At 42.1% G+C, this 25,625-nt stretch overlaps 1 protein-coding gene across 3 annotated transcripts in view; it reads left to right on the plus strand.

Annotated features, from left to right (window-relative positions):
• Positions 1-25,625, plus strand: part of MDN1 (midasin AAA ATPase 1) — an 89,187-nt gene that overhangs the window by 48,197 nt on the left and 15,365 nt on the right. For all 3 annotated transcript variants that reach the window (XR_014509530.1, XM_083433393.1, XM_083433392.1), the window contains exons 59-85: positions 374-541; positions 1,907-2,121; positions 2,400-2,787; positions 3,566-3,675; positions 4,171-4,870; positions 5,720-5,881; positions 6,794-7,067; positions 8,436-8,671; positions 8,985-9,080; positions 9,330-9,424; positions 9,980-10,104; positions 11,062-11,199; positions 12,037-12,146; positions 12,335-12,408; positions 12,982-13,177; positions 14,285-14,441; positions 14,575-14,721; positions 15,448-15,574; positions 16,434-16,539; positions 17,909-18,024; positions 18,328-18,783; positions 20,824-21,053; positions 22,070-22,210; positions 23,109-23,281; positions 23,491-23,652; positions 23,987-24,124; positions 24,814-24,955. Coding sequence is in view for 2 of the 3 variants with exons in the window: in XM_083433393.1 (XP_083289519.1) it covers positions 374-541; positions 1,907-2,121; positions 2,400-2,787; positions 3,566-3,675; positions 4,171-4,870; positions 5,720-5,881; positions 6,794-7,067; positions 8,436-8,671; positions 8,985-9,080; positions 9,330-9,424; positions 9,980-10,104; positions 11,062-11,199; positions 12,037-12,146; positions 12,335-12,408; positions 12,982-13,177; positions 14,285-14,441; positions 14,575-14,721; positions 15,448-15,574; positions 16,434-16,539; positions 17,909-18,024; positions 18,328-18,783; positions 20,824-21,053; positions 22,070-22,210; positions 23,109-23,281; positions 23,491-23,652; positions 23,987-24,124; positions 24,814-24,955 (5,182 nt within the window). In the remaining variant the exon portion in view is untranslated. The remainder of the gene's footprint in view (positions 1-373; positions 542-1,906; positions 2,122-2,399; positions 2,788-3,565; positions 3,676-4,170; positions 4,871-5,719; positions 5,882-6,793; positions 7,068-8,435; positions 8,672-8,984; positions 9,081-9,329; positions 9,425-9,979; positions 10,105-11,061; positions 11,200-12,036; positions 12,147-12,334; positions 12,409-12,981; positions 13,178-14,284; positions 14,442-14,574; positions 14,722-15,447; positions 15,575-16,433; positions 16,540-17,908; positions 18,025-18,327; positions 18,784-20,823; positions 21,054-22,069; positions 22,211-23,108; positions 23,282-23,490; positions 23,653-23,986; positions 24,125-24,813; positions 24,956-25,625) is intronic.

Here is a 25,625-nt window from a genome sequence, read left to right on the forward strand (position 1 = left end):
TCCTATGTAGGCTGCATCACTTTGGGTGTACTATTCCCAGTGCATCTGGCTCAGTTTCCTCTATTCCCTCCCATTTATTGCTTGTCCAGAGAATGCTGCAGTAGGTCCTTAGCTATAACTAGTTGAACAATGTGGTTGGTGGTGGTGTTTTCTGTCTTAAGTTCTCTCTTAGGACCAAGGGAGAACCTTACTTTCATATCTGATGCAGGAAATGCTTCCTGTCCTTAATAAGAAAGCTAAGGAAAATTCTAGCTGATGTGGTTGGTCCCTGAAAAGTAAAACTTGTGCACACTTCCATTAGAACACTAAAAAAGCAGAGGCAAACATTGAGAGCTTCTTTTAAGTCTTCTGCATTTTTGTCCTGCACTTTTAGGTCTCTGCAGAAGAAATTTCTCTCGTGTGGTCAGAACTGGTGAATGCTGCTTTAGTAGCGTTTTGGAGCAGTGTCGTTACTACAAATCCAGAGCGCTGGTTGACCTGGCAGCCGCTGTCTGTGGAAGAGAAGAAGATGCCAAAATCTCTCATGGACTGTTCTGTTCAGGTTTGTGTGAGGAAACTTGCATTTTTTTTAGGGTTAAGGTGAGACTCTACTGTCAGGGCAGGAACTTATTGTACGATAAACTATTTTACGGAATAGTGTAGGACCTTCAACAAAACGATGCACTGCCAAGTGCTCCTGTTCACAATTCCAGCCAGCCATGCTTTCTTTTAGGTTACTCCATTCCGTCACCTCATATAATTTTTTCCTCTCCTAATTGTGAGTCCTCTCTGTCCACTGAGCATGCTCAGTCTTCACTCAGTTTTCCCGGTTACAATTTTTTCTGGAGATCTTTTTTTTTGGGGGGGGGGTGGAGTGTACTTCTGCAGATATCGAGTTTCCTACAAACTTTCTAATAGTTCCTTCTTGTGAAGGAATGGTGCCACTTTGATGTCACACAGAGAATGGGTTCACTATTCATTCAGAGGATTGCAAGTATTCACTACCATTGCTTGGAGTGTGAATTAGCTACTAGAACTGATCCCAAGGAAGGCTCTGCTGTTTATAGCTTATGCAGGTTTAAAATACAGCATTAATATAAAATAAAGCGTTAATTCTCCTAAAGTGCTTTTGAGCTGCCTGTTAAGCAGCAGATGTTTGTGACAAGTTGCAGTCTGGATAATTCTTCCATAGAACTGATGCTAAATTCAGGGGAACTTGGATTTGCTTTTTAAACAAAGCTTGAAAAGGAGCCTGACAACTTGAACAAAAAACTAAACCCATTTTCTATGCCCTGTCCAAAAATCCAGCTGGACTTTTCATATTTGAATGACTTGTGCAAAGTTAGCAAAGTTCCTGTCAGTATGTTCACTTTTGTTTGCATTTACTTTTGTTGAATCATTGACTGGAGACAGTGCAGGAGATAAAGGAACACAGTTGAGATGAGGATAGATTCACCCCTCCCTATCAAATATTTTGATTATCAGAATGCCGGGGGTGGGGTGACAGGTTTTTCTCCCACTGTAGAGGACAGGTAGACAAATAGCACAACCCTGCATTAGAAGTTGGGGAAGTGTCTTTTAAATAAACTTAATTAGGAAATATATTTAGCAAAATTACAGATTTTGGGATTATCTTATTGCTGAAGGTAGGGATTAGTTTAGTGCTTATGCACGGTATTTTAAATACGGGTGGGATGTTGGTTTGGAAATCCTGTTTTGCATCCACCTAACCTGGTGCACTACTTAAATTTCAGTGACTTTCAGTGGGTTCCAATGTTTCAATGATGATGATGTTGTTTTTTGGTAACATGTTCCCCAAAATGTTCTGAGATTTCCAAGTCTGTGACCTGCCCATTTTAAAAATAAAATAAAATGTGGAAACCTTTATCAATGCTATAAACATATGTTTTGATCTTTATTAATTTAGGGTGTGGGTATTTTGAGTCGAGCAGTTTTCTCCAAGTGCCTCTCTGAAATTCTAACTAGCAGCAGCAAGTGGAGCCAGTGGGATGTGACCGGCCTCCCTGTCCTGTCCGCCTCCAACGTCACACTGGGAGAGCGGCTGGAGAGAGCACAGCAGCTTCAGGAAGTCAGCACAGTTCTGTGGACCAACTTGCCCTTTTCTTCCATGGCTGAATTTAGGTACTGTATTAAGAAACAAAGCCGGAGGGGGGGTCAGGAGAGAGAGATGCTTTGTACCCTTAGTTAACAGCTGGTCTTAAAAGAGAAGCACACCTGAGGATGGGGTGGGTGGATGGTTGGCTGGACTCCCCACCCTACTGTAGAGATAGTTCTCTTGTCTCTATGTTGGCAGCAGAGGCCTAGGTGATACCTATCCAGTAGCCTGATTAAGCTCTAGGGACTTTCCAGTTGCAGATCTCTTCTTCATCCTTATTTGGAACATCTCTTTCTTCTTTCAGGTTTACAGATTCCAGGTTCCAAGGTGTCATGTTGCATAGGCAACTCGTAGTTCTTAAAGGCCTGGTTCCTGCAGAACAGCAGGAGGAATATCTCCGGAACTGCAATAAGGTTTCCTCCAAGAGCCCAGCGGCGTTTCAGTACATTTGCAAAGTGCTCAGGGATGCTGCTTCCCGGGAAATATTGCCTGAGCATATCGTCTGCATCTGGCTGACTTGCTTGCAGCAGTTCTTTGGGCATGAAGGGGGGCTACAGAACTTGCCCGAAACAGCTCGGCGAGGCAGTCTCTGGGTCAACCTAGGTCTCCTGCAGATCCAGCTGTGGCTTCCACAGACCCAGTATGATCCAGCGGTGAAAAGGGAATACAAGCTCAAGTACGCAGAGGAAGAGGTGAGGGCTTGGGTTCCCTTGCCTTGTGGTTAATGGGATTTTTAGGCTACACCGACATTTCAAATCTTCAGACGACTGCTAAACTATACCAAGCCACATGAACAAATGTAGTAAGATTGAATTGGAAATTTGCTGTCATATGAGACAAAACAACCCAATATTCAGATAACATGGTGCAAAACTACAAGTACTAGGGCGGGTGCAAGATCTTATTTATTTTTCAAAACAGAAAATGAGTCTCTGCATAGTCATGTAAAACCCTACAAGATGAATAAAGATATACACAAATATGCAGATAGAGCACAGGTGAGGAATCTGTGCCCTTCTGTGTATTTCTAGAGATCAGCTCCCTAGACAATGGTGGTCACTAGTCATGGGTATTCAGAGGTAACTGGGGTGGTGGTGATGTATCCAACAAAATCATCCCATTTGTGCAAGGACTTCCCCTCCCTCTCCCTATACCCCTTCCCAATCTGCTCCAGAGGGCTTTGGGAATGCCAAGAACAGTTTTGGGTGTGTGGGGAGGGGGCCAAATTTGTTTATGCAAGCATAAGTCCTTGCCCAAACATGAAAACATTGGAGACAGCCCACTGTTTCTAGACTTTGAGGTTCCATTTACCTGTCATGACGTAACAGCCTTGCTGTAGACTTACAACATACAGAAGGATCTGTAAATTCTCAGTACACAAGAATAGCTCCTCCTCCACCCAATTGGAGTGGTGGCAGAGTTTTATCTTGAATGAAACTTGCATGGTTTTTTGTTTTTTGACGCCTTCAGCTGCACCATCTAGAATGTGAATGGAAGACACACAATCTATCAACTCAGTTACGCACAGGGAAAGATCTGGAAGATGAAGCCATCAGCCATCACAGTCACCCTCACATTAGGTAACTTCAAGATTCCCTGTGGCTTTGGAATGTTGTAATGTTTACCTCCTGTTCCCAAATTTGAAAGGGCAATTGTAAATGGTCACATTAGTCCAGTGGGCTGTGGGTTCAAATCCCTGCTTGTAACAGAGCCTTGGGTAGTTGCACTTAACTACAGGATTCTTGTTTCCTTGACTCTCAGTTTGCCGTTTGGGTGATAAATGATTTGAGGCAGGGGTGGGTGGATTGCAAGAACAGGTGTGTGGCTCTTGCCATTTGGTGCCCATCCATCTGGACACAATTTAAAAAGCTTGCTTTCGTCCAGTGTACCTAGACCTATACAGAGTTGCCTGAGTTCCTCGTGGCAAAGAAAAGTGAAGCTATATAAATAGTCAGGGTGGCACTTAGATTTCATCATGGCAGCAAAATAATTTGTTCTGCTCTTGAAGGCGGCTTTCATCTAATAATCGTTGGATGACCCTGACCTTTGACCTTTTGCAACTTATCCTCTCTCAGGATGTTGTGCCAAAGAATCCAGAAGCTGAAGGACCAGATTGCCAGCCTCAGCCAAAAGCAAGCCTATAGACCACAGGCTCCTTCGTATGAGTCATTGTACAAGGAAGTTCATCAGTACGTCAGCAGCATTGCCCAGACTTCAAAAGTCCAGGACCTCGTGACCCGCCTGCTGCAGTTACTCCATTTGGATAAGTCTCAGTCTCTCCAGATGGTGCAGAACGTCCTCAGTGAAGAGGCAGCCTGGCAGCAGTCGCACCATCAGTTCAGGAAACGGTTGGCAGAGGACTATGCCGCCTTCCCTGATGCAGTCGTCCCACTGCAAGCTGCCATTTTGCAGATGCAGCATGGCCTAAGGCTTGTGGCTTCTGAAGTCCATAGGACAATGTTCAGCAGTTTTGTCTGCCCAGCCAAGCTTGGCACTCTGGTTGCCTCTCTGCTGTCGTTTCCTTCCGTCAGCGCCACTTTCCCCTGTTACCTTTCCCACGCGGATGCCTTGTGCTCTGTGAACGCTCTGGACGTCCTTCATGGCCTTAAGAGGCTATCTCTGAAATACTCCTCTGAGGATGCTGATGGGGAGCAGAGGGTATGCCTCACCCAGGAGCAGCTGCTGGTGAATGCTTTGTTGTTTCTCCATTGCCACGTGCTGTCCAAGGGAGAACTGGACCACAAATCTCTGCAGCTATTTAGACATTTGTGCCAGGTATGGTGGTGCTATTTAAGCAGCTACATTTTTTGAGCCTCTACCTTCATTCTCTCCTTATTGCTCTGGCCAGGAGGGGACATCTTTGGAAACTTAACTTAAAATGTTACGTAGACGCATTTGGCAAATGAAAGCAGGCCACTTTAGGAACTGTTGCTCTATTTTTTTAATTTGCTTCAGCCCAGGAATACCTCCTACAAGTGGAAATATGCTTCTGCTTGTGCAAGGCAGCTCCAGAGTTCTCCTGGTTTCCCCGTCCTGCTGCAACCCTGGTTCCTCACAATGCCATTCCAGAAGGTCCTTTGATCCTCACACGCAGCTATTCTGAGAGCCATAGGGAGGGAAAGAGCCAAGAAAAAACCCCATTGTGTGCGTGGATTTTTGCTTTGTTTATCTCTGATAAAATGCAGCAGGTTGGATCTCAGTTGTTTATAGACTGCTTTTCTGGTTGCACAAAGCGTTTCAAAACTGATAAAAATAAATAAATCAAGAAAACCCGGTAATAAGACTAAATGGCTGCAAAAACTTCTTCCAAAAACTATCTGTGAAAAATAAATCTTGACACCCTTGGGAGAGAGAAAGGTGACTGGCTTAATGCTCACTGGAAAGAGGGGTCACAGCTTTAGAGCAATCAGTATAAAAGCAAGCCTACAGGCTCCAGCTCTGGGCTTTTTTTCTTGCCACAAAAACAGAGCAGAAAACAAAGCCTGTTTGACTAGGCTTCAACATACAAGTGGCCTCACGCCACCATATGTTTACTGTGTGACACATGTGGACTTTATATGCACAAGTCTCTTTCGGGTTTCTCAAGATGAGCGGGCTTTTTTTTGTTTGCATTCTATTTCTTAGGTAATTATAAATGAATGGGATGAACAAGAGCGCCAGGCCCAGGAAGAGGAGGAACAGAAGAACAGTCTTTACAGATACAGAACCAAGAGCCATGGTAGTGGCCTCAGTGAAGAGGAGGAGGAAGAGAGAGAGTTCAGGAGGAAATTCCCTCTGCATGAGAAGGTAAACAACTTCTGCTTTAATCAGAAATTGCGTACGGAACTTTATTCTGTTTGTGCAGCAGTTTACATAATCAGAAAGAAATACTGAAGTATCTATAGTGTGGCAGCTGGGAACTGGATGAAATGGGATAGGGGCAGAACCTGAAAATGTTTTTAATTTCACTGGAAGTCAGTATGTCCAATAGCCTAACTTCCAGAATCCTAAATTCACGTTTCCGCTTTGTGTTCAATGAGCCATTGTGACACAGTTTGTTCTTGTTGGGAGAATACGCAGTGTAAAGACTGAAAAAGCTCTCTGCACATCTGGGGAAAGTGTTTATAGAGCTTTGAATGGTAAATGGGGGGAGCTATGTTATGAAACAGAGCCAGGGAAATAAGCCCTCTGTTACCAAATTGAGTCCTGCTTGCTTTCGGTTGTAGTGCTGTTGCTTGGGTTTTCTTTTTTTGAAAACAGTAAAAATATAGGAGACAGGATAATAGAGCAAAGAGGCTTGGAATAAAATATATTATGTTGCAAATAATTATTAAATATACAATTATTGTACAAGCATTTTTTTTTACTAACACCATAAAGAAGATTCCTAATAGAATACAGAGCAGATAATACAGCTACAGTGCTATGGCAAAATGAACACTTTAGTTCCTCTGTTGCCACAGAGAGGTGGCCACTTTTTTGCTTCCTACCTGGATGTGTGTGGAGCCCAGTTGTGCTCCTGCAACTTCTCAGATGCCCACTGAAGCAGGATCCTTAGTAAAGCCCGGCTCACTAGACAACCTGAGGGTGTCATGTGGTACTTACCAGCCTGCCTTGTTCCATGCAAGTGTGTCCTTTGAAATTGGTGAGCTTTGCTGCTGATCTTAAAATACAGTGCTGCAAGTTGTCACCAAATACACCTTTCGATACGATTTGCAGGATTTTGAAGATATGACAGCAGAGGCGAGCCTTGAGGGGAAAATGGAAATGAATGACGGTTTAGAAAAGGAAGCAGTTTGTGAAAAAGCCCTTCTTTCTCATCACTCAATGAAAACAGTCATGACGATTCATCAGCAGCTGTGCCTTTACTTTGCTCGGTCCTTGTGGTATCAGCAAAGCCTGTCCTCCCATCAGGCGAAGCATCATTTGAATACATTCCTTTCCTGTTACCAGACTGGTGCTTCGCTGGTAGCTCACTTCTATCCTTTGATTGGTAAGGATTTTTCGTTTGTGCTTTCAAGTATGCTGTGCTTCAGTGGCCAGAGAATCCCCATCCTTTTGAGGGAGCCATAGAATCCCCCCTCCAATATGTTGCACAAGTGTGTGTGGCACCTTCCTATCTCTTACATAAGCTAAAGTGCTCCCTGCAGTATACCCAGTGCTGCCCTGCCATCTGAACACGGCAGGGTGAGGCCATTAATAATGGGCAAGCTGTCTTCTTGTTAAGGAACCCCAGGTGAGCTTCCATGGAACCATCATTCAAAGACCGCAGCTGTGATTTAAAAATCCTGTGTGTCTACCGCTAATGGTTGTTGAAGTATGTACAGTTGTACCTTGGTTTTCGAAAGGCCTAGTTCTCAAACGTTTTGGCTCCTGAATGATCAAAACCCAGAAGTTAGTGTTCCGGTTTTCAAACATTCTTTCGGAAACTGAACTTCCGACAGGGCTTCTGCGGCTTCCGATTGGAAGAAGCCGTGCCCTGGTTTTCAGATGTTTTGGAAGTCAAACGGACTTCCGGAACAGATTCCATTTGACTTCTGATGTACGACTGTATCTCTAAAAAATAAGTAGACAGAATAAACTGAAATGTTTAGCCTTGGCTACATCTGAGGAGCTACGTTCTCTAAAACAGTCCCATTGCAGTTGCACCTACCACTTCACGACTTCTTTGTTGTTTGTATTCAGAAACCCATTTTCCCACTCATGTTTGATATACTTAGCTTGAGCCTTAAAAGGCCAACATAGCTTAAATGAATGGTCTCTCATTTCCCTGCTTAAATAATGAGCATAATTCAGTTTGGGTTAGGGTTAGTTTTATGTGTAGAATACTACTGAAGGCTATAGGGTAGGTGAGATTTTATTGCGATGGGTAAATGGAATCTCCTACTTTCAAATAGCATGATGCGTTTCCACTGAGGGAAAGTAGTGTGTTTGGTTCTGCTCTTTATTCAAGAATCTTAATGACACTAAAAACATAGTAATAAAGCAAAAGAAAGCCTTGTATAATTGAACTTGGACAGCCTCTAGGGTGTGGGTGGTCATTTATTGAAAGTTTCCGTGTGATCTTGTTGATTTGCTGTGCAGAGGGTATTGGTAGAAAGGCATTCTAGGTTATTCTTCCTAGAATTAAACATTCCGGTCTTAAGTGCCTCAGAAGTAGATACTCATGGAGGCTTTTGGAGTGAGCTATCACTTTATATAGTGTTGGGCTGTGCAAAACAGTTGCTCTAAGACACAACACATTTGTCTCTGAGCTTATCCTTTACTGTCTTAATCAATGTGCTGTTTTAAAAGATAAGGAAAGCTTTATTGCCTTAATGACTTTGTTTCTCTTCTTGCCCCCTGGACGGCCAAATCATAGGTTCTGAAATGAACGATAATCTCCATGGCAGCCAACTTCTAGCTAGCACGATACTGCACAATACACTTTTTGAACAGGGGGCTTCAGAACTAGTCCTGCAAAACGAAGGGCCGTATGACTTTTATCACCATCCTAATATTCAGCAAGTGCAACAGTGTCAACATGTTCTTGAAAACTTCACAAAAGAGGTGAAAGCACTATTGCAAGAATGGCCAGACCACCCTGCGCTTGTCCAGGTAAGAGTCTAGACTTTCAGGAACTGAAGCAGTAGCTAAAATAACCAGAGTTCAATTTATATTTGCTTTGACCTAGGATTCCTTACATGTTAAGGCTGTATGGATAGCACCTTCCACAGAGACAAGCATACTGCTAATCCCCTAAATTTGTTAGTATGTTCAGCTATATGTGACAGATGAACGTTATATCTGCTATTAGCAGAAGAGATGAGATCTTGCAATGCAATATGAAATTCTGTTCCTTTGTGTTGTTGATTAGTTTTAAGCTTTAGAAAGCGACTGCCAGAAGCACTGATTGTCTTTCATTTTGCAGCTTTTGGTTGTACTGGACAGAATCCGTAGTTTTCCACTCTCTAGTCCCCTTTCGAAGTTCCTGAATGGCTTGGAAATTCTGCTGGCCAAGTCCCAGGTAAGAAATCAGGGGGCAAGTGGGTGTTTGTGTGTAGCCAGAAAGGTTAAGAAACTTCTGTAATACACCTGATTTTTAGTAGTATAGGAAACACCAAATTTACTAATAAAGGAAACTTATTTGTTGAATGAAGGTGATTGCATTTTTAAATTTAAAGGTGTAGATAATGGGCAAGCAAATCAACTTTTTTATCAACGTTGAAATGTATAATTTCAGTTTTTGTCTGAAAGGCATCTTTTCCTTTTCTAGGATTGGGAGGAGAATGCTAGTCGAGCTGTCTCTCTTAGGAAACATCTGGATTTGGTCACTCAGCTGATCATCCAATGGCGTAAACTGGAACTGAAGTACGTACTGTCAGTTCCCTTTGTGCTGAGTATTTTCAAGTGTAAATGACCGGGGTGGGGGGGACAAACCAGATCAGGGGTTTGCTCACAGCATCTGGAGCAAGCTCAGAAATTGAATGGAGAGATGTGGAGTTTTATTTGTCTACATCTTCTAGCTGCGTTCCAGCATGTCTTCTATTTCCTACCTTCTAGATCCCTGTGGGTTTGGTTTTTTTTTGTATTTTTCTTCAATCCTTAGCCAAAGAAGAATCCCTGTTCTTTCAAATATAGATAACCTAGCAGCTTATGCAAAATAAATGTGCTACATTCACTTCTTTAAAAATCTGATTATTTACTAATGCAGATGTTTTTAAGTTTTCATATTTCAGAACTGATGTTAGTGCAGAGCAAAAATAACAGCCTTACCTGTACTGTAAAAATAGTTGTCGTAAAAATTGGGCTGCTTTCTAAGAAACGTGTACCCATTGATCTAAAAGCAAGCATGGGTGGGTGGTGATAGGGCTCCGAGATTTAATGTTCATTAATAGGTCTTTCTTTTTCCACTTGCATTGACAGCTGTTGGTCTGTTAGTCTGGACAACACAAGGAAACATCACACAGAAAAGTCAATGAAACACTGGTTTTCAATCTATCAGATGATTGAGAAATATAGGCAAGAACAGACACAGAAGAAAACTGAAGGTAACTATTGATAAAAGAGTGGTAAAAGAAATGCATGCTGTTAATAGAAGTGCATACACTCAAGGATACACATTTCTATAAACTGATAAAAATACAAATGGTATATGATCTATATCTGCATTCGCAATTCTCTATTACATGCCCAATAGCCAAGTTTAAAGCTTCTTTCAATATGTAGCATATTGGAGAAATCAAGTATTCCTCCATCTTGATTCTCAAGCCACTTAACAGGCAAATCTTGTAACTGCCTATATTATTGAAATGTTGAGCAGTCCAATTGTGTATTGCTGTTCACAAGAGCTGTGAAAAACCATATTAGCCCACAACGCTGCTGACTTCAGAAACCATGGCTCTGTAAACAGGGCACACAAATCTTGGCTTGTTTTAAACCAGATTGATGTCCCAAGTGGGCAACTCTAGCTGAAAGCAACCCAGTATAGACCAAGCACCTGTTATCAGTGCCAAAAAAACATCTTTTATGAAGTAGGCAAGATCACATCTGAGCAGGACGTACGCCTTTATTATCTGTCTGGTGGACTCTATACAACCTTTTCCTTTAATGTGAAGTGAACTGTTAGTAAAGATACTATTGAATTAGATGAATAATATGATGTGTTTATGGTGTTGTCTTTTCTCCTCTTATTGAACTGGTTCCCTTTAACCACTGTTAAGGCAGGAGAGGGAAGTTTCCTCCAGAGACAGGAGGGCTTGGAGGAGGGAGCAATTATTCCTGCATCTGGATTACAGTTCCTTAACTGTAGGTAAAAGGCAGTCTGCATTGCATTGTGCACTAAGGCTTGTTTCTAGGGAGGCAGAGCCCGCCCTCTGTCTGTGTCAGAGTTAGTTCCTTCTGAAAGGGCCATAATGGATGTTGTTTAATGTCAAAAATGAATTTACATGCCATCTCCTCCTCCCCCCCCTTTCTTCCCTACAATCCCAACTTCATGAAATGGATAGATGTGAATTTAAAAGCACTGCTCGGCACACTGCAGGCTTTCATAGAAGGGTCAACATTGGGGGAGTTTGACACACGGCTTCAGATGCTGCTGGAATTCCACTGCCACGTCTTGCTGATGCCACAGGTGGAAGGAAATGGTAGGTGAAATGGGCCAAAGCCAGACGCCAGACTTGTGGGGTGTACTTTAGCTCCACCAGGTAGCGCTGGGTGGTGAACGCATGCACACACAGAATTAATTAAAGAGAGCAGGGTGGCTCTGAGCATGTGCTCAGCTTTCCTTGATCTCAGCTGCCTGCTTTGGGAGCAGGAGAGCTTGCTGCTGCTGTTGCTGTTGTTAAACAGTTTGCCAAGGGTTTCTGTCTCCAGCCAGTCTACTGTGGATCAGCTGGAGATCTACCAGCAGATCCAGATCTGCCTTCTGCCTACCTTTGAGCTTATGTTTCTTTTCTTTATTGCACGCAGTTGAATTATTATTCCTAACATTTAATAGAGCTCAGCTAAATTTTCCAGTTATTATTATTTTACATCGAAAGTTTTCTCTGAAAGATACTGGCAAAATTACAGTGTGGTGTATTCAACCCAGTTCTCCCCTGTAGCTTGCCAAAAGACAAAGTAGATTATTCTATGCAAAGCACTGAATGGAAGATTAAAACTTTTTCCACACCTCTTTGCATGTCTTCCCCTTGCAAAATTGCCTGAAGGAATCTCTTGATTGGAATGGGGCGTTGAACAGATTTTCATTATTAATTTATTAATTTTTTACCCTGACCTTCCTCCTAAAGGAACCTAGGGAAGCAAACAACAAGGCAGCAATACAGTAGAATTAAAAAAATAAACAACTTCTTGAAACTTTTACAGATTTAATAAAAGAGAGATGCTGTTTCAGTCAGAACTACTATGTCCTTTAAGATCCCTAAATCCTCAGGTGCGGACGAAGATGCATTCTTGTATGAAACCCATTCTCTCTTTTTCAGACATGCTGTGCAATGTATTATGGAATCTCTACAATTATTATAAGCAGTTTTCAGAATGTGTCCAAACCAGGCTGACTGAACTTCGGCATCCGATAGAAAAAGAATTGAAGGTGAGAACAAGATTTCTTGGTGTAATAGTATTCTCTGGTTGTTGGAAGTAAAGCTAGTTCAAATAAATAGCTAGGTCCTACCCTGCTTTTTAAGTACATCTCTTCAAACCAGAAGCACATGTCCTCTCAGCAATTCTTCATTCTGTTTAAAATAAACATCATAGTTTATTGAATTGAATATTTTTCAGGAATTTGTAAAAATCTCTAAGTGGAATGATGTCAGCTTTTGGGCTATAAAACAGTCTGTGGAGAAGACACATAGGTAAGTATGAAATTTTGATGAGATATTGGGCATTTGGGCATCAGGAGGATTATATCAGTTATCGGCCCAGAGACGGGGGGCTTGAAACATGTCCTCTGGGGACTGCTCTCCTCTTTCCTCTCCTCTTACTTTTTTCCTTAAACCCCCCTCTGAGAATGGTTAAGGGGAGGGTAAATGCAAATAAGTCTGTAGTGGGAGAACGAAATTATACACCTGAGTCATTGTCCCAAGATTCTGTTCACTATGAGATTGCAGAGCCAGTCATTGACAGTATGAATCTTAGCTACCAATATAGAGTTAAATTTTGCTTGGGTGAAAGTATCTGTCTGAGTGGCCTGCATGTGTCTAATATGCAATATTGGTATCCGGATCCTCTTCTTTTGACAGTCCCATAGCATAGTGGTGACTGAGGATATACTGCTTTGCCATAACTGCATTGGATACCTTAATATGCATACACTCAAAGTGGATTTTTAACTCTTTAAGTCCCCTTTAACCATGTTGTCGTGGAGCTTGAGCGCTCACCCATATTGATGGTCCTTGTTTTCATCCCTGTCTTTTCCTGGGTTTTAGGACACTTTTCAAGTTTATGAAGAAATTTGAAGCTGCTCTCAATGAACCCTGCCGTTCTGCCTTGGTGGAAACAGCAAAAGAAGAGCAACTTGCTTCTTTGCAGGAAGCAGAGACATTGGGCAACCAAGAAACTAAAATTCAGAGCCTGAACAACATATTAAGAAAAAAACTGACTGCTAGGTCCCATTCTGCTCAGGTACCTGGTGTTCTCATTTGTGTTCAGATGGAATGGTAGGCATTCTTAACCTGAGTGCTGGATTCCCTTGCTGCGTATTGGAACACTCTTAGTTGTGACAAAATGTTTGAAATGATAACAGCGAAACAGGAACGTAAACTTTGTTCTCAGTGCCATCCTAGTGTTTCATTGAGAGGTGACCAAATGTGTGTTTTCCCCTGATGGACACAGGAGCCAATCCCAGAGGGGTTACATCACACCCTACTAGGCTAGACAGGAAAACTCTTTTGCAAATCGGTAGGCTGTATCCTCCCTTAATTTTTTCAAGTTTATTTTGCTTACCGAGACTAGCAGAAGTCCTTTCTCCTCCCTCCTGTGCTTTGACTTTCCCCCTACCTCCGAGCTTGCACTTCTTTTTTTCTCCCTCTCTTCAGGACGGCCCAAGATTACAAAATAGAGGCAGCCTTCTTACTTTCCCCCCTGCAGAGGGTTCTGCAGACTGCTTTCTTCTCTGGTCATTGGGTACTTCCTGAGAAGGATCTTTTTCTGATGAGTAGGAGGACCACGCCCTGCATGCATTCTTAGGCTGCTGATGGCTGCGTTGCCTCTCTCTGCCTTATTCATCTGTCTGTTATCTGCATAACTGAAAAGGTGACAAAAGTCCTGGTTGCTATTTTTTTATTTTTTTTATACTTATCAGTTAGGACTCTGAGGCTTCCAGGGACATCCATTCAAGCTTCTCTGTGAAATGGAAACTGGAGAAGCTCTTGGAAGGGTGTGTGGCTGCATTCAAGTTTGCAATAGAATTTTCCTGTCTAGGCTAGTAGGATGCGACATAACCCTCTGTGGCTGACTTCTGTCATCTCACAGTAAGTACCCATTGACCCAGTAATATGGCTGTTATTACAGGCCAAGGTATGTGTAAGCCAGTATTTCCTTCGTCAGTAGTGACCAGCCAGACACCTTGGGAAGCTGACCAAAGGGCCCAATGGCTACCCTCCGTTAGGTTTGAAGTCCCCTTCTTCACTCTCTAGGCTAGTTGGTACTGATAGGTCCCATAAGTCTTACCAGAAGCAAAAGGATTTCAGTCACCTGGACTTTTGCCTGTTGTGAACGTTTCCCCCGCAGGCTGCTCACTTAGAGGATATCCAGGGAGACATTTTTCACCCAGAGTCCCTTCAGGGCCGCTTACCCAAACTTACGAAGCGGATGGAGAAGATCTGTACATCTCTAGTGAAGAACAACTCGTTCTTGGATCTGGTGGAGAGCCTTGACAATTTCACAGGTAAAACTTTTATTACAGCGTAACATTCAACAGGAAGGTAATTTGTTTTTCTTAAGAATTGATGGGTTTGAGTAGACGTGCTGAAATTAATAGATTGACAGATTGCTTTCTGCTGCGCTCCTCCTTTTTACAGGTGACGTAATTTCCTCTTCCCATGAGCTGCAGCATATGTCTGTAAATCCAGCTGCAGACAAGGAAAAGCAGAAGTCCGAGGCCAAACATTTACTCGTGCAGAAGCAGAGGGCCCTAACAGAGCTCTTTAAAAACCTGGCTAATACAGGTAAGAGGAGCTGGAACTACTACTCTTTGGAGACAACAAACAAAAAATAAGCAGTAGTAACCCCCACTCCCACCCCTCAAACTAGCAAAATGCCATGTGAGTGTATTTGGCACTGCCCATGATTTACCTCCATAGGCACATGTATAGTGTACCAAATGATAATAGCTGGGAGGTAGGTAGTACAATTGGGTTAGAATGAATACTACTTGGAAATGTGGAATGAATTTTTACTGTATTGCTTTACACACACACACACTCTAATGCACAGCTTTGTAGCCATGCACACAGAAAGGATAGGGTCCAGAACCTTTTCATTATTTATTTATTGCATTTATATCCCACCTTTCTATCCAAGGAGCTCAAGGTGGCATACATGGTCCCCCACCCTCTTCATTTAATACTCAGAAGAACCCTGTGGGGTAGGTTAGGCTGAGAGGCGGTGCCTGGCCCAAGGTCCCCTGGTGAGCTTTGTGGCCCAGTGGGGATCTGAATCCTGGTCTCCACACTGGCTCTGAAAGGAATTTCTGCTGGTTAGTTATAGCCGCTTGTTTTCTCTGCTCCTTTCAACCACTAAAGCTAAATTCTCAGAATCATCTGTATCAGCCATCATCACTTAGGTGTTGGAGAGGAAAAGGCATGACTGAATGGACTCACTAAAAAAATCATCCATGTTGTTTATTTCAAAAAGAAAAATTAAAGTTAAATGTATTTTAAATACCTTCCCAGGGTTGTCATATCGCAAAGGCCTTGCTTGGTCTCGTTCAAAAACTTCCCAGGACCTGCTTTTCCTTCACCCATTGGATTTGAGCAGTGCATTAGCTTTGGTTAACTGCACACAGAAGCTGGACGCAACGTATGTATTTTCTGTTTCTGCAGCTACAGTTTTGACCTCCAAAAGTATCTAATTGGGGTTTTTCAATCCAATATTACCGTTACCTCGTCTGTTTATTGGTATGCCACTTTTCCACTGAAATTGTGCCCGAAGTAGCTCACAACATAACAGATACACAATATTTGTTATGCACTTATTAGAAACCTTTATAAATAATCAGAATTATTAAGGACAAAAAAAATCAATGCACATAACATTGCACAACAACGATGCAAATAAATTAGGTTATTCCAAAAACCTAAAGAAATAGAAAAGTAACTGTTGTGTGGGAGACTTGAACCATTTAGCCCTGTTAAGAGTTGTGGCTTCCCTCCTGTTAGTAGTGGGAGAAAAGTCGCCATTTGTGCCAGTGGTTGCTTTCTTCCCCTTGCAAACAGCAGACATAGAGGGGATCCCGATTCTGATCAGGACCATGGGGTGGAGGACAAATACATCCCTCCATCTTTGAGCCCTCCCTCCCACCAGCTGCAAAGGAAAATCAGCTCTGCAAAGGTGACAAATGGTGAATCTAGTTTGGCCCTTGGTTCGTTCGGTTTTCATTTTAAGGAGCGACTTGCAAATTGTGTGACGTGATATTTTCTGGAACCAGCAGAGCAAAAACATCCGGATATTGCCTTAAGTAAAAATGCATTACAGCGTCGGGAGTATCAGTTACCAAACTGATACCTTAAGCAGGCAATGTAAAGCCGGTTAAGACTGCCTAAAAGCATGGGTAAGCCGAACTGATGCACGTTTTGTGTTTGTGTGGTCGTAGAAAGGCTTTGAAATTGCTTATTTATTTATTTTTGTCTCGGATGAACAAAAGTCTTACGCTTTCCAGGTTGCTCTCTGAGATCTCTTCGTCCTGGGATGGTTGCCAGAAATACTTCTATCAGTCTCTCGCACGCCACTGTGGGCTTCAGACAGCATTATTGGCACCTTCAAAGGTAAACAGTAGCTTCAGTACTAGAGATTTCTTTCAAATCTTCTCCTTTTAAAAGCTTTGAATAGGCAAGACAGGATCATTCATCATCTAAACATTTGGCTTTTTATTCCGAATCAACATAGTTTTTTTCTCAGTCATGTTTATACCTGCCTACATTGTAGTTGTTGAGCAGATAAATAGAGGTAAACTACCAGTAAATCTACCTAGACTTGTCACTTATGTATCATATTTCTGTTCAAATGTACCCAGTTGCAAACCTTGACATATTCAGAAATCCTTGGCAAGTCACTAAATTGTAGGATTGAGTCAGGTTCACTTTCCAATTTCATATACAGTGATACCTTGGTTTTCGAATGTCTCTGTTGATGAACATTTCGGTTTTCGAACGTCGTAAACCTGGAAGTAAATGCTTTGGTTTTCAAACACGGAAGTCGAATATGCCACGCGGCTTCCGCTGAGTGCAAGATCCTGAGACCTCACTGTTGGCAATGAGTTTTCAGTTTTTGAACGTTTCAGAAGACTTCCGGAGCGGATTACGTTCAAAAAACAAGGTACCACTGTATACCTGGGAGAAAGTGGAGGTGACATTGATGTAAAATAAAAATGGTAGCATATAAACTAGCTAATCAGAGGACAAGCATTTCACCTACCTAGGCATTTACTGACAGCTCTAGTCCTCATAGCATAAAAAGGACACATCCTACTAAGAGATGAATTGCTGCTGCTGTTATCGTTATCTATTAAATTTGTATACTGCCCTTCACAGGGTGGTTCACAACATAAAAATACGTTGCTTGAGAGTACAAGATAAACACCAGTTATGAGTAAAATGCCTAGGTGCTTAGTAGCATCTTCACCTGGCTACTTCAAGTGGCACCTAAAGGTTGATAGGGATGGTGCTGGACATATCTCTCTGGGGAGACCATTCCACAGCTGGAATGTTGTGGGGATCTTGCTTTCCTCCGTGATTTAGGACATTCAGTCCTGATCATCCACATCTCTTAAAACTGTCATTAAAGTTGCTACGATAGGAAATTGTTTTCAAAGCCAGTTTGTGCTGTTTTAATCTTTTTATGCATAGGCTTTCAAATCTGGTTTTCTGGGTATGTTACTTGCCTGAAAATTGTCCAAAGGCTGTAATCCAGTGCACATTTACCTGGGCATAAGCACCTTTGAATATAGCGGAAGTTAGTTTTGAGTGAACAAGCATAATGTTAGAGTGGGCTGCACAGTAGTTTGTGCGCATTCCATGCATCTTTCATTATCGCGTAGGTAGAGTTCCATGCATTTGCCTAGAAGCAGTGGGGGGGGGCACATTATTATGGCAACCATTACACAGGAGTGAAAAGTGCTACCTTGTCACACTGCAGGAAATTGGACTGGGCACCGTTGAGCGATGCAAAGGATTCACAGCACACCTTATGAAGATGCTTGTCAAGCAGAGGAGCTCCCTCACCGCCTTGACTGAGCAGTGGATTATCCTGAGGTATTTGGACTTTGGTTTTCTGCGTACTTCTTTAGCTCATTTGAGAAAGGAAAGCATTCTGGCTCAAAAAAAGAGAGAGGCAGACTGTATACGTCAATAATAGTGCAAAACGTAAACCCTCAGTACATTTCTACACACCTTCTCTATCCTCTGTTCATACAAGGAAGAGGCATTGCCAGATAAATAAATAAACTTTCCGTAAAAGCTGCAGCGTTTGGAAATTGCTGTGATCCACTATATACTGACTGAGGTGTACCAATAGTATTATTATAAGCAGATCTTAACCTTGTGAATCTCCTACAGGAACCTTCTGAGCTGCGTGCAGGAGATTGATGCCCGGTTAAACCCTGCCTGTGAATATGAAGTGGCGTTTCCTCCTCAAGACGGTGTTCAACAGTGGACCGATAGACTGCAATACCTTTCAATGCAGTGTGTGGTGGTCCTGGAGCAGCTGTCCTGGTTTATGGAGTGCTGTCCAAAAGGCCAGTCCTTGAATGCTTCCAGGGCAGAGACTGAAGCAACTGAACTGAATTCCCCTTGTGTTCTGAAGTCCATGCCTGGTTTTAACCCCCCAGAGCTACAATATTCCACTCCCATAGCTGCAGATCAGCTGCCCGCCGGATGCAAGATGCGAAAGCACGACCCGTTGTTTCAGAAGCTGATTTCAGACGTGAAAGAGATGCTGCTGGAGGTTAAGGCAGTAAAATTGGATGTGGACAGAATTAGACAACTGTCTTGTGAGACACTCTTCCATTCCTGGTAAGTAAAGTACTAAGGGGAGAAAACAGTTTCACTCCTGCAGCCTTCATTCACCCTAATCTGTAGGACTGTGAATTTATTGACAGCATTGTTCAAAATGGGGCCTGCAGTCAGCCCCCACTATATCCCAAATAAATGATTGGTGCTGCAGAAGTTGGTGGCCCAACCATGGAGGCACTAAACAGTCCTCTACACTGCCAAATATCAAGACAGATGCTGTATCTAAGCTTAAGTGCCTTGGGGGAGAGTTATGCCTTCACTTTTGGAGGAAGTGCACAGAGGAAGCTTAGCACTCTTTGACTGGGTGATACACATTTCAGAGGACATAATCAAAAACATTAACTGTGCTTCAGCATTCTATATGAACTAGGCCACTGTGAGTTGAGAAATTCTAGTAATTTTCAGAGAGGTGTGTGTCTATAAACTGGTATTCCTAAACAAATAATAAACTTCATTGGACTAAATAATTCTTGGAAACCCAGACAACTGTTAGGCCGGTTAGGGACTCTTCTCATCTACCATCTTAATGTTTATGTCTTATTTCTGTATTTGTTCTAGTGGTTATCTTATTATTATTATTATTATTATTATTATTATTATTATTATTATTTATATACCCAGAGGTTTCAGGGCGGTTCACAGAATAAAATCAAAATATAAAACCTCAAAATAAAAGCAACAATCCAATAAACTCCATTTGTATTTTAATATAATTTGAATTAACTGAAATGCTCAATAGGTAACACTAATAATAATAATAATAATAATAATAATAATAATAATAATTTATTATTTATACCCCAACCAGTCTGGGCAGCTTCCAACAAAATATAAAAATACAATAGTCTATTAAACATTAAAAGCTTCCCTAAACAGGGCTGCCTTCCGATGTCTTCTAAAAGTCTTTTAGTTGTTTTTCTCTTTGACATCTGGTGGGAGGGCATTCCACAGGGTGGGTGCCACTACCGAGAAGGCCCTCTGTCTGGTTCCATGTAACTTGGCTTCTCGCAGCGAGGAAACCGCCAGAAGGCCCTCGGTGCTGGACCTCAGTGTCCAGGCAGAACGATGGGGATGGAGACGCTCCATCAGGTATACTGGACCAAGGCTGTTCAGGGCTTTAAAGGTCAGCACCAACACTTTGAATTGTACTCGGAAACGTACTGGGAGCCAATGTAGGTCTTTCAAGACCAGTGTTATGTGGTCTCAGCGGCTGCTCCTGGTCACCAGTCAAGCTGCCGCATTCTGGATTAGTTGTATTTTCCGGATTATCTTCAAAGGTAGCCCCACATAGAGCTCATTGCAGTAGTCCAAGCGAGAGATAACTAGAGCATGCACCACTCTGGCGAGACAGTCCGCGGGCAGGTACCATCTCTGCCTGCGTACCAGATGGAGCTGGTAAACAGCTGCCCTGGACACAGAATTGACCTGCGCCTCCATGGGCAGCTGTGAGTCCAGAATGACTCCCAGGCTGCGCACCTGGTCCTTCAGGGGCACAGTTACCCCATTCAGGACCAGGGAGTTCTCCACACCTGCCCACCTCCTTTCTCCAAAAACAGTACTTCTGTCTTGTCAGGATTCAACCTCAATCTGTTAGCTGCCATCCATCCTCCAACTTGCGTAAGACTTGTACAGAATCAAAAAATAACAAAGCTTATTATATTGTAAACACTGTACAGTAGATTAAATCTGCAACTTCCGGTAAAGTGCATGGTTCAAACAGTGTAGTGCCTCTTTGTATCATAGAACATTTTTTAAAGGTGGGGGTACAGGCTAAAGAAACTGAAGGAAATCTGCAGGGCTACCTTATGCAAGCTGAATATCCTTTTCCATTCATGTAAGACAACTTCTAAACCTTCTGGTAAAACCATAGATGTTATGTTTTTAGTATCACAATTGAGTCTTAGCTTGTTTTTCTGATTACCAGTACGTCCAACAGAAGCGATGTTTTGTGTTAACCCCAGACCCACTCTTTCTCAAAAGCAAATGTGCAGGCTAAAAGGTGGCTCGTTAAAGTGAGCTGTGATTGCTTTTGTCTTACAGGAAAAGCTTTGAAGTGTGCTCTTCAGGAATAGAATGTTTGCTGAAGGTTTCAACCCAACTGCAAGATATAGAGTCTTTCTTTGTCCTACCTGAGATGGAAGCCAATCAAGTTTCAACACGGATGGCGTTAATTAGAAGTCTTGTGTACATCCAAGGAGAAATTAATAGAAGTGTGGATGACTTTGCCATTTGGAAGACACAGCTCTTCAGTTCAATTTCACACTGCAATGGTAAATACATGTTCCTTTTTAATCTTTCAACCAGTAAAGCAGTAGATTTAAGTATTATTCTGTTATCACCTTTGGATATTTGCATCTGTGACTAAGAGCAGTAAAATTAGATCACAATTTTGTTAGGATCCTAAGCATGCTTACTGAGAACCAAAACTTGCAGAGTTCAAAGAGGCAGTCCTATGTAAGTGTGCAGAGAGTATTGAAGCATTCACAATAATGTTCAACGTTTTGTTTAATGTAGCATGTCAAAATCCTAGTGGCTGTACTTTGGTGGGAGTTGGCGTTTTGTTTATTTCTTGCTAGTTGTTGTTGGATACTTCCTGGGACCTCTGTTCCTAGTATCTGATGCTACAAAGCTTGTTCTCATTAAAAGTTGGACATTTGTTTTCATGCCACTGATGTCTTTAGCCGAGTCTTGTTAATGCATTATGAAATGAGCTGGAATAAGTATAGCAGTGGCAACATTGCAAGGGGATTAAGGATTCATTGATTTGACCTGACTTGATTTGGGGAAAATCCTAGCAGCAGCACTGCCTGAAAATTCAGTCTCATTTCTGGGCCAAGGGCTGGTGAGAGGCTAAGAGGCAATATTATTTGCACTATCTTCCACTTGCAAGGCAGATGTCAGACTTTTGTTCTGTGAGATAACTGAGGCAAAGCATATATACCTCTTGGAGTAATGGAGTATGTCAAATTTTAAATTAGGCAGGGAACTGTGAATTCTCCAGGTTTTAACAATGGGGAGACACTAGTTTTATAAAGCCCAACCATCATATCAAATCTTAATAGTTAGTCTTATTTCAGGTTTTTGAGCATTATGTCTTTCTTGTTAAAGTTGAATTTGTTATTGTGGCTTAGAACTGCAATTTGTTTGTGTCGTATAATTTATTTATTTCATAAAATTTATTATGCACCACTTGATTGCAAAAACAAAACAAAACCCTCAATCAAAGTGGTTGCTGCTTTCGAAATCTGATGTTTTCCCCACTAACATTTCTACTGTATTTCCAAAGGGAACCAAAAGTCAGATGATGGATTTGTCGAACTCTACTCAGAACAAGTAGAGCTTGCAATCCAAGCTATCCTGGGTGCAATTCAGTGTTTGGTAGAAAGGAAAAAGGTAAAAGAAGACGACACCTCACAGAAGGACGATGGTGAGTCTTAACTTTTGTCCTTTTCTCTGAAGCACTCTTTATACTTTATACTCTCTCTCTCTCTCTCTCTCTGTGTGTGTGTGTGTGTGTGTGTGTGTGTAACTGAACACAACATATATCCTGGCAAATTAGGTCTTTGTTTCAGGGGCAGAGGTGGATGTTCTAAATATGATTGCCACAGTGAAATTGTGAAATTTGTACTTGCTGTAGCCGCTGCTTCCTGAATGCACCCCCCCCCCCCCGCAAGAGACTTGTGGAATTCAGAGGATACTTGAATGCTCTGATATATTTTATTAATCTGTTATTTATTGCATTTATATCCCACCTTTGCTCCATGGAGCTCAAGGTGGCACACATGGTTCTCCTCCTTCTCGTTATTATCCTCACATCAGCCTTGTGAGGTAGGTTGGGCTGAAAGACTGTGGCAAACCCATGGTCACCCAGTAACTCTAGCCACTACACCACACTGGAGGGTGGAGAGAACTGGCAATAGTGCCAAGGCCCCTTGTCTGTGAAGGGCAATCAGTACAGTTCTCTTGGGCATCTGGTTCCTCCTGGATCCTGCAACATGCCGTGGTGCTCTAGGGCAGGAGTGGGGAACCTTAGGCATGGGGATCAAATGTGCACCTCCAGGCCTCTCTGTTTAGCCCACACCACAACCCCTTCCCAGCCACACACCCTCTCCCCGGGCCCTCACCAGCCTTTGCCTGGCTTGAATATGTCCTTGAACTCTGATAAGGCCTTTTTGTTGCCTGGTTGAAAGATGGAAGTGTGTGTAGAAACCAGCCTACTATACAAAGGCAACATTTTCACTGGGTAAAAATGTTTACCCAAACCTTTTCTGATTAAGGATGAATTGAGTCTTCAGTCTTTTCCCTTTTCCCTTTTCTTACTCAAGGGGAAGAATCGTTGGTTGACAGGCTCAAGGCAGGGCATTTAACTAAACTCTTGGATGAAGACATCTGTGCAGATGTGAATTCTCTGCACGTGCAGAAAATCATTTCGGTTATTTCAGAACTCCTGGAGCGACTAAAATCCTATGGCGAGGATTACACTGAATACAAGTGCAAGGTAAAATTCATCTGTCAAAATGTCCTTGCTATTCATTGAGGCTTGGTCCAGCTGGAGGAGGCTTTGAACGTGAATTTCTAGACTTTCTGTAAAAAGCAAAATAGCAGAGGGAAATTGTAAGGTCACTTAGAAACTTCTTGTTTTGTCTTGGTGGGGGCGGGGAAGCCCCTATATTTTTAATGAACATTGGATTTATTTTGTGTCCACAGCTTTTCAATCAATCCTGCCACTTACTGGTGCGTCTAATGCCAATACTTTACAAATATTCCAATATCATCCTTTTCTACCTCACTGTTACCTTGGCTACACATAGGAGCACTGGGAAATTGCTCTCTGTTCTAGCTAACATATTTACAGAACTGGCCCGGAAGGTAAGAAATTCTAGTTTACCCTCTCAGTGGATTTGGGAAAGGGGATCGAATTCTGAGATATCTGGAGTTGTGAATAAAGCTTGTTTAAAGAAAGCCACAGTGAAAGCAAGATGTTCGTCAGTGTGTTGAATGAGCTCTTTATCTTTGGCTCCATAGTACTTTATTTGTGTGCATGTAGATAGATAGATAGATAGATAGATAGATAGATAGATGATAGATAGATACAAGTCTGTGTATAATCTGTCCTTTGGAAGCTTAATTGTTTTGATGAGTGCTAAAATCTGTCCAAAATGTTTCAACTTATTATTGTTGTTGTTATTATTATTGTTATTAGGGGTTTTGTTTACCAAAAGAGCTAATGGAAGATGCAGGAGGAGAAGGAGGAACAGAATTCCATGATTACGAAGGAGGTGGCATTGGAGAAGGGGAAGGCAAAAAGGATGTGAGTGACAAGATAGAAAGCGAAGATCAGGTACGTGCCAAGTGGGATTTGAGGCAGCGGCTCCAGAGTAGCCATGAATATGTTCATAAATAAGTTAAAGCACGTTCTTAATGATAGGAAGCCCATGTAAATTTCACCAGTGCAAGTTAACCCATTCCACACCCTGTTCAGGAGTGGTTGGGAGGGGCTACTGTTGGCTGTGTTGGCAGGCAATTATGGGCTTGAGTTTTGAGGATTAAGCCCTAGGTCACATGACTTAGCTGAAAAGACTTTGGAATAGCTATAAGTCTCCTTGTCCTGTCCCACCACTCCCCTGGAATGTCCCTTTTCAGGATTTAGGCTGGCTGAGTAGGGGTTAGGGAATTGCACTGACATTGTTACAGATTAGCTGGAAGTTAGCTAAGAAAGCCCCAAGTTCCTCCGAATTCAGAATTTATCATCCCAACGGACCTTGGGGGTTGGACTCTGCTGTTATTTTCATATAGTTTAATAGGTTTCATAGTAACTTTCATTGTCCCCCCCCCCCCCCCCGGCTGCTATCTGCTGCTTACTCCTAAAGAAGAAGAAAAATGCCTTGGATTCTTAAAGCAGTTCTGTTCTCCTGCTGGGGTTGAGCAGTTAGATTTTATTCAGTAATAAAATTGTGTTGCTGAGATAATGGTGGGGATGAAACTAATGCTTCATTAAAAGCTGGAATAATCTTTGGTTAAATATCCCAGGTAGAAGATACTTACCAGAAGGGTCAAGAAAAGGAGGATGAAGACCCAGAATCCAAACCAGGTATTGAAGGAGAGGACAATGCAATTGAAATGTCAGATGATTTTGAAGGCAAAACCTATGACGGGGAGCAAGAAAACCAAGGTATGTGGCTTGTACTTTGACAATTGTAGGTTTCGCTTGTCTGTCCTGTTATATGCCAATACAGGTGGGAACGCTAAACATTTTCTTTGCAGGCTTTTTGTGCAAACATTGGCATGCAATGGAAGTACTTGCTCAAAATTAACGTTAAGTGTGATTCCAACAGCTTGATGTCCTTCTGTGGCAAAATCTGGCAGAGTTCAGTATTTGTGAAAATGGTAATGCTGCTGCTCTCTCGTTAAATTAATCCTTGTGTGGCTTGTATGGTTAGGAGCTCTTCTTGATTAATGACTATAATTGGAGCGGGAAGCATCTATAACTTTTAAATTAGGAAAACCCTTAATTGTAACATTTCTAAATGCAGCAGAAGTCCAACTATATCATATTTGTGTGTAGTGTGTTATTCTAAGTGGGATAGAACAATTGGGCGAGCAATGGGGGAATCTTACCAAAAACTTTTCATGACATTGCTGTTAATTTCAAACTGTGACAGACCCTTGGAGAAATCTGAATAAGAATATACAAGAATATACATTCTGTTCAAATGTTCATAATTCTTATTTCTTATAAACTTTTCCCTTGTTTCGCCAAGTGTGTTGAAACAATTTCAGGAGAGACACTTCTTGTACAGTAAGCCCTCAACTTACGCAGGGGTTACATTCTGGGGATTGCA

The sequence above is a fragment of the Podarcis tiliguerta genome (genome assembly GCF_965153285.1).
Source record: "Podarcis tiliguerta genome assembly, chromosome: 3".
In the NCBI taxonomy this organism is placed as follows: domain Eukaryota; kingdom Metazoa; phylum Chordata; class Lepidosauria; order Squamata; family Lacertidae; genus Podarcis; species Podarcis tiliguerta.